The sequence below is a fragment of the Botryllus schlosseri genome, chromosome 3, assembly GCF_051294905.1.
Source record: "Botryllus schlosseri isolate E-star chromosome 3, Bs_hap1, whole genome shotgun sequence".
In the NCBI taxonomy this organism is placed as follows: Eukaryota; Metazoa; Chordata; class Ascidiacea; order Stolidobranchia; family Styelidae; genus Botryllus; species Botryllus schlosseri.
Window position 1 is genome coordinate 22,816,155 of NC_137238.1, and position 13,059 is coordinate 22,829,213.

Here is a 13,059-nt window from a genome sequence, read left to right on the forward strand (position 1 = left end):
GAGAACTCGACCGCATTGTCTCCAAACCAACGAGATATAGGAGCCCGAGACGCGATAAGGGTCCTACACACAGGACGCGTCTACCGGCCAGCGGCGCGTTTCTGCGTTCAGCGCCAAGCGTTGGTAATTCACACATGGCTGCGCGTACGACGCCTAGCGGCGATTCTTTCGCCCGGAGCGGCAGACGGCAGAGTTGAAATTATTTCAACTTTTCCGGCCGCCGCTTTCGTAGTGGTCCACCTTTTGGGTGAGCTTTCGCGCGGTGTCGGGCCATTTATACATGGATTCTAGTTTTATTTGGTTGGTTTGTACTTGTCTTGATATTTAAAAGTTATAATAGTTCAATTTGGTGGCATCTGAGGTCTGCGATTGAGTGCTGTTGCGATACGGCATGGAGCATGTGCACTGTGCAGCATTGTGCACAGAGAGGGATGTTTTCTGAGGCATGGAACTTGTGCACTGTGCAGCACAGGAATGATTTTTGTATGGTATTTCACTTTTCAGTAACATACAATTTGCTGCGGACTCTGTGAACAGTGACTAAAATTATGCAATCACAAACTCAAGAATTGTGTTTCAATGAGCTGCTTATTCAGCAAGTGCAAGATAACCCTTGTCTATACAATATGAGTCTCTCTTCATATAAAGACATGAAACTGAAAGAAAATGTGTGGAAGAGTATCAGTCAATATTTGGGTGTTGAAGGTAAGAAAAAATATTGTGTAATACTGTGCTAAACAAATAGACACTTCCTAATAGACCCCTAACAGGTGTCAATCCGTCATTTATGGATTGCAATATGTGTGACAATTCTTATTTTATTTATGTAAAAATATCGCATAGGCTATCAGATACTGTTACGGAGTACAACATCAAATATTTAAAATGATATTGAGATGGTTGCTGTGCGGGCTACACATAATAACAACCACACTGTTCTAGTTGAGACATGCCAGAAAAGATGGAGAAGTTTGAGAGATCGTCTCACAAAAGAGAAAAACAAAATCAAGGATTCCTGTGTGAGCGGATCAAGTGCATCGACCTCATCTAAATGGGAGCTTTATCAGAATATGACCTTCTTATTGGACTATCTTAAGCACAAAGTGTGAGTCATATTTAGTATTGCAATACAGCTCCAATAATTTTCAGTTTGCAGAACTGTCGGAAACCTTCGAACTGTTGGAAACCTTCAAGTAAATAATGATCTCTCAAACAGCAATGAAATTCCAATTCCACTAGGCGACGGTATGTTTTTACATTTTGGATTGTCGAAAAAAATTCTTTTGCAGGATTTCGTAGTCTTGCTATCCAATCTCATATTGAAGTTTCATTTCCTTGATATGAATAGCATCTACTTTTCAAATTCCCTCGGCATTCCATAGAGAAGAATCAATTTTATATGCTTGTTGTTCATTTGCAGGTGATGATCTGATAGATTTAGTGCCAGAAAGTGGAAGTGAACAGCCGTGCAACACTCCGCTGTCAAGTATCACTTCTCCCCAGCAGCATTCATCTTCCAATAGAAAACGGAAGCGCTCGGATCGCAGTGAATTTCAAGTATGGGCAGGATTGCTTTTTCTTGATATACAATACAGATCAACTTAAATCTTCTTCTTTTCAGGACAGAATCACCACTATGTTGCACAAAAATATGGAGAATGTTGCTGGGGTGACTGCAGCACTACACAATGCCCATGACGAGCAAAATGAATTTTCCCATTTGGGGAAACAGGTAGCGGAGACTCTCCGATCTTTGCCGAGAGTAACGGCATACGAAGCTGCAAGTCATATCATGGGATATCTTGCAGATAAGGTTGCTACATCGGAACCGGCAAATGAATAACCACTGTCTTTCTTCTAATTTATTGAAATGCATGTTCTGATATCTGAATACAATTTTGGAACGGTACTCTCGTTGCTTCGAATTATTATTGAAACTAGTAAAAACAGGAATACATAACAAGGCAGCAAACCAGTAAAAACAGGAAACATGACAAGGCAGCAAACGAGACTTGGGGTTAACTACTAACTAGGCAGTACTTCAACGTAACTAGAAACTACAGCTAGAACCTCAACAGCAGCAAACTTGACTTGTGAGAGCGTATAGGTACTCCATATTCAAAATCCTCCACAAGTGGTACTACATCTCCTCACGTTTTGAAAATTGCAACCAGCAAACAACAAAACATGTCTCTAATCAGAAAGGACCTCAAATTTAAACGACAATGAATTAATCAAGCAATCTATTTACAGTGCCAAATATTTCTACTAGAGCAAATTGAAACGGGGGAGCTGTCATGTGGTTGCAATTGTCCGCTAACGGGTTCTGTTGACAATTGCATCTTGCCAGGGTACCCGCCCAGCATTGGAAGTAAAATAGTCTTTGAATCTATCGCGCACGTCTGATGCCCGTGCAGATGGCATGTTAGATCCCATCCTCCCAATCCGTTTCAACCCAGATTTTTCCTCGGGCTGCCGTTCTGCACGCCAGTTCCCGGGGATAATATTGCCAGCATGATCTTCATGGTCAACATCCGCAGATGCATAGCTCGTTTTCATTTGAAGGTAATTGTGCAAACAACATGCTGTCTTGGTTATTAGGATGGCTTTGTCGGGGGAAGCAATTATGGGTCTTCGGAACACTCTCCAACGTGTGACCAGGATACCAAATGTATTCTCAATTATCCTTCTTGCACGAGACAGCCGATAGTTGAAAACAGATTTATCAAATGGAAGAAGTTTTCCAGGATAGGGTCTCATCAAGTTCTGTCTGAGAGGAAAGGCAGCGTCTCCAACAATACAATATGGGACTTGCAAATCTGTACCTGGCAGATATCCAGATACAGGCATATTCAAGTCACTGGAAATGAATCTTCTGCCAAATTCACTGTTAGCAAATACACCGCCATCACTGTGTCTGCCTGAGTCGCCAATATCGAGTAATGTGAAGCAATAACGAGCATCGCAAACCGCCATTAACACAATACTGTGGGTTCCCTTGTAATTGAAGTATTCCGAACCACTCGAACTGGGGGCTTCGATAACCACGTGCTTGCCGTCAATTGCTCCTAAGCACATCGGGAAGTTCCAAGATGTATTGAAATCCCGAGAGATTTTTTCCCATTCTTCAGATGTGGCCGGAGGTTTCAATACTTCGGGCGACAGTACCTTCCACAGTGCTTCGCAGGTCTCTTTGATGATCAGGCTCACCGTCGAAGGTCCAACACGATAACTCAAGCCAATAGTGATCTGAGAGTCGCCCGTCGCCAAGAATCTATTGCAAAATTCAATTATGTGAAATCGAGAATAAATGAGCATGATCATTTGCTCACCGTAATGTAATTGCAAGTCGATAAGCTGGACAAATTGCTGGCCGCCAGTTAGTATCTTGCTTCGTTATGTATGGGGAGACTTTTGTAAGAAGCTCACGAAAGGTCGAGTCATCCATGCGAAAGTATTTGTGGAACATTTCTGGGTCATCGAACAGGTCTTCAACCAGATTTTGTTCACCGAAGCGGTTTCGGTCTTGAAAAATTGGGCGGACCCACTCTCTATAATGAAGAAATCATCAACGGTCAGCATCGTAGAATTTATATACCGGTATGTATGTAAGCATCACTACATACCTTCTGGTGGAGTCCCATAATATCAATAATATCATCAGCTGCTCAAATTGTAAAGCTAGCAATAAACATACTGCGTCCATCTCAGCTTTATTCATGTTGATTCCAAGTCAGAACTTTGGACTCACCACTATCAACTACCAATTCAACTCTACTCTGGAGATATGAAAAAAATTAGCATATCATTAAAAAGTAGCAGTGTTATGCTAACCCAAATCACACTTAACAGAATATAACTTAGCAAATATCCTTGTCATTCAATATATTCATCCCAGATCCCAGTAGTTCTACTCACAATGTCACAACAACCAACTGGCTCATGAATCATGATTGACAGGTACTACCGAAAATAGGGATGCCATTTATCTACGTTCACAAAAGAAAATATTATAATATAAAATAGTTTTCGCTCGCGAAGTAGTAGAATTATTGGCTGTTATATACATATATATAATGGTATAGCATTTTGCAACTACTCATTAGGTGATTAGAAGCCTATAAACAAACCAGTAATGATATTAAGTATGGTGTGTGTTGAAAAACTGGCAATACTTTTCTACGCACTACGCAGCCGTCAGACGCTGGCCATGACATGTGTGAAAGCCCCGGCGCATAGCGCGCAACGTCGAAAGTCGTACGTCGTACGCGCAGTTGGACGCTGGACGGGCGACGCTGGCCGCCCGCCGCAAACCGCGTCCTGTGTGTAGGACCCTATAGTTAGGTCAGCAATGATATATTTCGCACCAGGCCTATTAGAGATGCTATCGTGTACGCCAGCGATGATATCGTGTACAACAGGCTGAAACCGCAAATGAAGATGCGATTGCGCAGACAAGCGATGATATAGTGTGAACTGGGCCTATTGCAGATGCGATTATTCAAGCCTGCGGAATCCGGCTTGTACGAGATCCCATAAATTAGGCTAGCGACGATTGCCACGCGCACGGGAATGACTGACCTAATTACGCGAGCATCTTAGCGGGATATCATCACGCGTGAACTAATTGCTTCTCGCAAATCGGCCCCGTGAAACACTGATTACAGAATTATTTGATTGCAACTGAATATTAGATTTAGAATGGTCATTTCAAAATGACGGCGTTTCGCGTTTCAAACAGGGGGATTCGAACCACGAAACACCCGTGGCTACGCGGTTGGCACACTCGCGTATCGAAAACGAAGACGTCTCTAACGAGGTCGCATCGAATCGCCTGATTACTAATTACTAGGGATGGTGTGAACCTCTGAAAGGTTCAGGTTCGTGTGAACGCGAACCTTTTTGAAAGGTTCTGTGTGAACACGAACGTGAACCTCGTGACGTCACGTGACGTCATAATGCTAATTCCAACCCTATCTTCCAGTGAAGTGATAGCCTATATTAATGTACACGATACCAAGTGAAGACTCGGTCCATATAATGCCCCAATGCTGAAGTACATATCGGCGTTTTAAACGTCGCTAAATGTATCAACAGCGGTAATCAAAGTATATAATAATTGCGTAAAATCAATACATTCCGTCGCTTCGCCAACCATTTCGATGAGGACTTACCAAGGAATATATGCTTATGCCTTAACGGTCTTAGCTAGACCGGACAATGTGTTCGGAGTCTGAGTATTGCTACATTGATATTGAGCAGAGTGTACAACGGGTTTCAATACTCGCTACCGATACCACAAACAACAACAAGTTATGCAGCAGTAGCAAGCACCTTAATCGCACGGATTTGGTTTTAATGATACAGTAAAGATATCAAATCAAGATTGACCCCGTACGCCCGTTCGATTTTTTACGTCAGAAGACGATATCAATGTCATTGATTGGTTGAATGAGCAACATTCGCTGACTACGTATATCGCTCGTGATGTTGTGTGATTGCGGGTCAAGCTCACTGCAGATAGTCACTAAATATCAGAGGTGGTCAAAGTAGTCAAGAAAGCTACTCAAGTAGAAGTTGAAGTAGCGACGAAAAAATCTACTCAAGTACGAGTAGAAGTACTTCTTCCATAAGCAACCTAAAACTACTTGAAGTAGAAGTAGAATTGACTGACTTTAAAAGTACTCAAGTAAGTAAGTAGTTTTGAAAACGATCCTAATTCGTTCACCTGGATTGTAAAAAGGTACAAATTGAGCTATGCGACAGTTGACAAGCTTGAATCATGTTGATGCATACCAGCAGGTATCCAATTTCCGATAGCATAAGCAATAAGTATTAATCCACATCATGTGATGAAAATTATAGTATTGATATGGAAATGCGATGCTAATTCTCTGTTTTCTCGAACAGCACGTTTTAGAAAATAGCATGGTATGCAGCCAGCCCCCATACTATAAGGACCGTAGTTTAGTCGAAGAGCAATACGGAGAAGTTGTATAGGATACGGTGTAATCACGTTGCGCGATTAGTAAACGGTAATAAAAAATATGGTGGACCGTAAAAATGCCATATATTGTAGCTTTATTTTCAAAAATTAAAGACATTACTACACTTGCTTTTATACTTCAACATGTATGTTATTTAGACAAAAGAACTGATATTAATTATAACTCAAGGTATATGATACTGGGAATTGAAAGTGAAATATATATACTACTTCTAAAAGCAGAACATGTATTTCATGTTTTTAGTCCAGAAAGTTTCAAAGGTGGTATGCTAAAACAGCTCTAAAACATAAAAAAGTCAGCTTAGGACACGCCATGGACATGCTAGATTACGATATGACAAGTAAATGCTAGATTGCGAAACATCAGTTTCAAACATTATGATGAGCCATATATACTGTGATGAATTATTTCATATGGGTGAAGGGCGACAATGTGGTGCGAACGGAACCACGCCCACCCTCTACCTAAATTATATTCACCGATACTCTCGTGAAATCACATCGGCCACTCCGTATCCACTGCGCGCGAAGCGCGACGAAAATTCTTGGTTTTACTACACTTTTATGAATATTAAATGTTGTTACTCCGTAAAAACAGCCCCGAAATTCCTCAGGCTATCTTCCTGATTGGAAGATTGAACTACTTCTACTTGACAAACTTAAAATAGCGAAAAGTAAGTAAGTAGATCACAAAATATTACCAAGTAGAAGTAGAAGTAGCGAAAATCAGATCTACTTGAGTAAGTACCAGAAGTATAGGAAAACTACTTGAGTACTTCGAAAAAGTAGAAGTACTTCGTTACTTACCACCTCTGCTAAATATTCACAAACGGAAAGCTGGTTATTCCGAGAAAATTTTTGCAACAAAAAAACTAAAACTTTTAAGGTTGTCGAGGTGCATGGTGCATGCTCGTTAAGCGTTGATTTTTTATGCTGCCAGCACCATGCATGGAGTGGCCCGCAGTTGAAATGCAATAAATTTGAGCCAAAAATCTTATAATGGAGTGAAAATTACAATTTACCAAAAGGTTCACAGTGCAGAACCTACCAAGGTTCTGTTGTGAACACGAACCTCTAAATTTCCGAGGTTCACACACAGAACGCGAACGTGAACCTCACGTTCACACCATCCCTACTATTTACTGGTCACAACTCACTTGGGCGTTTGAGCATTTCGTACGAGGTGGCCGCCACCTCGTAACCTCGTAAGTCGGCGCCTATGTCTATGTCTATAATAGTTCCGCATCCGCATGTTTCACAATGCACATCTCTTGATTGAAGCATCCCCAATGCCATCAGTCAATGTTAAGCGAAACTGGGTATGTACCCATATTTCCCAATTGCGACTACAGTTAGATTTATTTTGGTATATTATACGTATTCAAAAAAATATGGGGACCGGAATTTACGGCCCCGCTCTTGCCCTCTCTCTACCTTGCCCTAGTATTGTACCCTCGGAAGTTACAGCATTCTAGAGAATCCAATGTCTGACTCTCAACATAAAAACCAATTTGTTTAATACAAAGATTAGCACATTTCATGGTTACTTCATATTTTGTCGCGATCACTTTTCTAGGTGGCTCGTCTACTGGATATAGCAGCCATCACAGTGAGTGTGAAAGAGCACAGGTCAACCACAGGATATCGCGCGAAGCGCGAATAATTTATTGTGGCCCGAAATTTAGGAAATATTGCATGCATTATAAAAGATCGCTCGTGTGCGGTCGCGACATTAATTAATACCCTCAGCGACCCATGTTTGGGTCGCGATCAATTACTTCAAGAACATCTGACATAGGTGAATGTCCTACTATAACTGGTACACAGTTTAATCATTTCCCGGCAGCGCACGAGTACAGAAATCCAACTTTAGAAAGATATTGCATATACATGCCTCTAATGCACTGCAGAAGTGCGCCGCCGAATCGCGACACCCGCGTGGAACCTGCCAGGTTTCTTACACAAGACGCTCGCAAAAGTAGTGCTTCTACTTTCGTCATTGTACTTCAAGTAGGTATTGTCTCCTTGAAAAATGAAAAAAAGTAAACAGTCCCGGTATGTTTTTGACTACTTCCATGACTTATTCTGTACAAATTTTGCCTCATTTGAGTAGATGGATAGTTAAACAAATATAATCTTGAATTTGACCAATTGAATTTATCATAACGAACCTGCCCATGTATCTACTGAACTATGTTAAGCGAACCTACTTTCGAAAATTGCACTGTTTCTGCGTTATTGGTGAAGATGCATGTGCACAATGCAGTTTTGAAAGTTATCGCTGGCAATTGACAGACATATGTCTGCGACGCTTGGTCTCAATATTCTACTGCTTTAAATTATTTACTCCAGTAATTGGTAAAATCGTAAACAATTTTCTATTTCCACAGTTAGATCTACAGGTCCCGAAAATCACCACTCTACAAATTGGTCTGAGTCTTCTCAAAATTTTATTATTTTATAGAGTATTTCTATGGATTTCTAGCTTGAAGAAGTATGAACGAAGTTTTTGATGTTCGTCTTCCCTTTAATTCTACATTGAACGTCTTGACATCGTCGGATACGGTGTGTATAAGTTGCAATTTCCAGATCAATTCACTGCTAATTGCGTTTTGAGTTAGTCTTTGACATCAGATATATATCAATGAAATGTTTCGGCTGACTGACTCTTGAAGCACGAGTACGATTGTGAGGTAAGCATGTCGACAAAACCCTATTGAAAATGCGATATGTATCAAATGTTAATTTGACGGAAAGTTCGAAGCGGGATAAGTTTATAAAAAAAGTCATTTCGGAAGATTACATCGCGAGCCCCTCAAAACCGCGGGCTGTGACGGATTGGATACCTCTGTTGTAGATGCTTTGACTTACGTTCGCTTCTCTTAGAATTCCTGCATATTGAGGCGTTATGAACCCCATCATTGAACCGGCAGAGTTCATGATGGCGAATAAAACTCCAGAGAAACCCGGAGCCATGTCGATCACAGACGCCTTGATTCCCGTTGCAGTAACGGTCGACGCCGCCCCTATAGTTGGTAGACTTGAACATACACGCAAAATAATAATACATACAAATAATAAGCATATTCACGGTAATGTTAGTCTGAAATGAACTTTTTACATTCTGCGTCCACATCTTGAAAGCATTGCGGTGACATTACACCGCAGGTGTGAAATATGGCTTTACGTGACATATTTTAACCACATTGCATAGAAGTGGGATATCAGTGAATATCAACCATCCACAATCTGTATACCTCGTATATCCCCTTTGGGGTCTGTTTCCTTTGACGTCGAAAATTCTGGATAATTTGCATTTCCCTCATATAAAATAACTGAGGTAGGGTATTTCATACCTTGTACACTGAATAACAGCATAGTTGCCGCAACGCTGCCAGTAACTCGCGTGAGTGAAACGAGCGCAATCGCCGATATAAGATTCCCTGAAATAACTCGACATAAAATCGAAGTCTCTAGGATGCTGACAAAGTGTGACAGATTTGAGCAGTTCAACGAGTCGTATGTGTCACGTGCAACTGAGATATTACGTTGACAGCCATTGCGTCGATTCCAATTAGCTTCTCGAAAGCATCCAACGTGATTAGTTCCGTGATAATAATTCACTCGATGATATTGGGTAACGACTGTTGTAGTAACCTTCACCGCTCTAGCGCTAACAGGCCCTTGTTGCTGGGTTCTGAGTTTCGACCGCGGCCGACTCCAGAATCTCTTGCAAGTGTTGCAGGAGAATTAATTTTATGTGATGTTTAGGGATATATCCTTTATTAATACGTACGGGTGATTTAGGATGACCAAAGCGGCAGTAACACATTCACGTATGTTCTCAGTAGAATCTATTGAATAGACAGTCTTGAGGGCGACTCGAAACAACGTAATCCTATGCGCAAACAATGAGCATTCAAGCAACAGCGACTGCGATATCATGAAAGGTCCCATATCAACATCGACAACCGCTGCCAAAATAGAGGGTTGTTCGCACACCCACTGCAACATCACAGGTACGACCATTATAGTGTTCTTTGATTGGGGTTAAGATTCAGCTTTTTACGTATCTGGGCATTGCGTATATCCATATCGTAGCTGGGCTGTAACGATACTCTTTTCAATAAACCGACAGGTTTAGGTCCAATACGGTGGTGTATTTAAACCACTGTAAAATGCGAAATATTTCATCTTAATATAATGATTTTGCGTCTGTTCACTTTGAACACCTGTGCTTCCATCTTTTAAGTCAGATAAATATTATATAGGGGTGAGGTCCAATTGTAATGAGAAGATACCAATGGCACCGCCGATATACTTGAGTCACAAATGTCGTAGTCGAGTAGTCGATACTTCCAAAATCAATTAGTTCGAAGAGACAAATGGCGCCAAATTAGGCTGCGGCATAGTTTCCTGTAATTTGTAGTAATTTGACGAATCCGTGCTGGCGATAAATTCCAGTTTGATTTCGTCTCACCCATTCCTGGATACTGGGATAAACGCATCGTTTTGAGTGATGTGCGGACAGGCTCACATGTGACCGAAATATCATAGCTATTTACTAACTGCCCGGTCATTTAAGTGAGTGATTTTATGCGTTTTGATACTAGATGCAATGCTGTTAGGTGAACAAGACTAACACCTTTTTTAAGCAATGTCCTTCACTATGCTGATGTGGTTTTGATATGAGACTCTCCTAACCATAAAATATACATGCGATTCACGAAAGGCTGTGCTGAGGAATATAAAGTACCACGGCTGTAACACATATGGGTTGGAAGCTCTCGTCAGACCCAAGTCAACTTCAATTGCAGCCGACGTGTTCGAGATATATCCAGGCTCCTAACCGTCATCCGATACGCGTAAGTGGTGTTTTACAAAAAGCCTATGGCGAAATGGAGTCGTTCTACAAGTCGACATATCAGTTATCAGGAATCACGATCATGGGTATCGACTTGGGGTAAAATGGCCAATGTAGCAAAAACACAATGCGTAGCCTAACAAAGCAACCAACCGAAATCACAGCATCTGCTGTCTCCTGTATACGCATGTTTTGCAACCAAGCATCGGGGCGGTCGATTCAATGATTTATAGAACAACGTAGTACAAGGGTTGTTCAAGTAGTCGAAGATTTTGTAACACATTTATTATAGAGACATAGCGATTACCTGCGAAATAAACGGTTTTTCGGACCGTGCTGGTTCGGTAACCCTTGGCAATGATCCATTGAACGATCCATCCGAGAGCGAAATACGCCGCCGCCTGTGTTAATAGTGGTATTCCACCCAACGAGCTGCTCTGAAAGAGCAATGTAGAATATTCAACGTATCGCCCAGAGATTCCCTCCGTAAACTATACGTATAAATAGCAATTGTTTGATATCGACAACAACCGTGTCCGGACCTATATATTTACTTATTACTAGGGATGGTGTGAACCTCTGAAAGGTTCGGGTTCGTGTGAACGCGAACCTTTTTGAAAGGTTCTGTGTGAACACGAACGTGAACCTCGTGACGTCATATTGCTAATTCCAACCCTTTTTTTCAACGACGTGATAGCCTATATTAATGTACACGATACCAAGCGAAGACTCGGGCCACATAATGTCGCATTGCTAAAGTACATATTGGCTTTTTAAACGTCGCTAAATGTATCAACCGCGGTTATCAAAGGATATAATAATCTCATAAAATCAATACATTCCGTCGCTTTGCCAACAATTTCGACGAGGACTTACCAGGAAATATAAGCTTACGCCTTAACGGTCTTAACCAGACCGGACAATGTGTTCGGAATCTGAGTATTGCTACATTGATATTGAGCAGAGTGTAAAACGGGTTTCTATACTCACTACCGATACCATAAACAACAAGTTATATAGCAGTAGCCAGCACCTTAATCGCACGGATTTGGTTTTATTGATACAGTAAATATATGAAGTCGAGATTGACCCCTTACGCCCGCTCGATTTTTTACATCAGAAAACGATATCAATGTCATTGATTGGTTGAATAAGCATCATTCGCTGACTACGTATATCGCTCGTGATATTGTGTGATTGCGGGTCAAGCTCACAGCAGAGAGTCACTAAATATTCACAAACGGAAAGCTGGATATTTCGATAAATTTTTGAATGCTTTGTTGCGCAGATAGCAGACGATAAACGTAAGACCTTAATAGCTTTCACACCCTATTTAACGTCCACTTGTATGAATATAACTTTATTAGTTACACGAGCTTTCGGCAACTTTTGGTAACAAAAAAGCAAGTACCTGTAAAACTTTTAAGGTTGTCAGGGTGCATGCTCGTTTAGTGTTGATTTTTTATGCTGCCAGCGCCATGCATAGAGTGACCCGCAGTTGAAATGCAATAAATTTGAACCGAAGATCTTATAATGAAGTGCAAATTACAATTTACCAAAAAGGTTCACAGTGCAGAACCTACCAAGGTTCTGTTGTGAACGCGAACCTCTAAATTTCCGAGGTTCACACACAGAACGCGAACGTGAACCTCACGTTCACACTATCCCTACTTATTACAAGTTTCGAATTCACATCTTCAAAGGCCTATCAGGCAATGTTTCCTCTAATTTTTGCCGAGTCTGCGCACACTCACCAACTCACTGCGCAAACCCTCGGAAAACAGTGCGTAACGACTAAAAAAAGATCATCAATTCGGATTTCTTGTGCGCAACTTATATTTTCTGTGTGCAGAGACCGTGTCAGCACTGCGCATTTGCGCACGTGCGCAGCTTAGAGGGAACATTGCTATCACTATCAGGTATGGGACAGGGCTAAATGCCAGGGAACCGGTACACGGACCGGGATTGGAAGTGTCGACCAGGATTAAGGAATCGCCAGAGAGCAGTATTATGAACGCTCGATGCAAGTATTGTAAATTCAAACTAAATAGCAACCTCATTTTATTTGGCTATAAACATTTTACCGCAATAATGTGCTCTGTATTATAAACACCGAATATCATATCAAAAATACGATTGGACTTGCTGTTTGTACTGGATAGGTACATCATTTTAATGTTATTAGAAA

The 13,059-nt window shown here is 41.2% G+C and overlaps 2 protein-coding genes across 4 annotated transcripts in view; one reads left to right on the forward strand and one right to left on the reverse strand.

The window, feature by feature from the left end:
* LOC145436126 (vesicular glutamate transporter 2-like) overlaps positions 1–13,059 on the reverse strand; it is a 36,134-nt gene that overhangs the window by 10,032 nt on the left and 13,043 nt on the right. The window contains exons 8-10 of the mRNA XM_080313413.1: positions 11,179–11,308; positions 9,364–9,450; positions 8,879–9,033 (exon numbers count right to left, since the gene is read on the reverse strand). Of these exons, the coding sequence (XP_080169539.1) occupies positions 8,879–9,033; positions 9,364–9,450; positions 11,179–11,308 (372 nt within the window). The remainder of the gene's footprint in view (positions 1–8,878; positions 9,034–9,363; positions 9,451–11,178; positions 11,309–13,059) is intronic.
* LOC145436133 (uncharacterized) lies at positions 115–1,909 on the forward strand. 3 transcript variants are annotated; one of them, XM_080313422.1, is made up of 6 exons: positions 115–461; positions 607–705; positions 943–1,105; positions 1,157–1,245; positions 1,421–1,557; positions 1,622–1,909. In XM_080313422.1, exons 1-6 carry the CDS (start codon positions 446–448, stop codon positions 1,841–1,843), a joined length of 726 nt encoding a protein of 241 aa, XP_080169548.1. In that variant the 5' UTR covers positions 115–445; the 3' UTR covers positions 1,844–1,909. The 3 variants fall into 3 exon arrangements, with proteins under 3 accessions (XP_080169548.1, XP_080169549.1, XP_080169547.1); XM_080313421.1 differs by having other exon boundaries at positions 117–705; XM_080313423.1 differs by lacking the exon at positions 943–1,105 and having other exon boundaries at positions 116–705; positions 1,150–1,245.

What these genes read in the sequence shown, in the direction of transcription:
- LOC145436133 (XM_080313421.1), top strand. Translation starts at nt 549, where the DNA reads ATGCAATCACAAACTCAAGAATTGTGTTTCAATGAGCTGCTTATTCAG. An exon ending in TCAATATTTGGGTGTTGAAG is followed by an intron (nt 706 to 942) that starts GTAAGAAAAAAT and finishes ACACTGTTCTAG; the next exon opens with TTGAGACATGCCAGAAAAGA. An exon ending in GACTATCTTAAGCACAAAGT is followed by an intron (nt 1,106 to 1,156) that starts GTGAGTCATATT and finishes TTCAGTTTGCAG; the next exon opens with AACTGTCGGAAACCTTCGAA.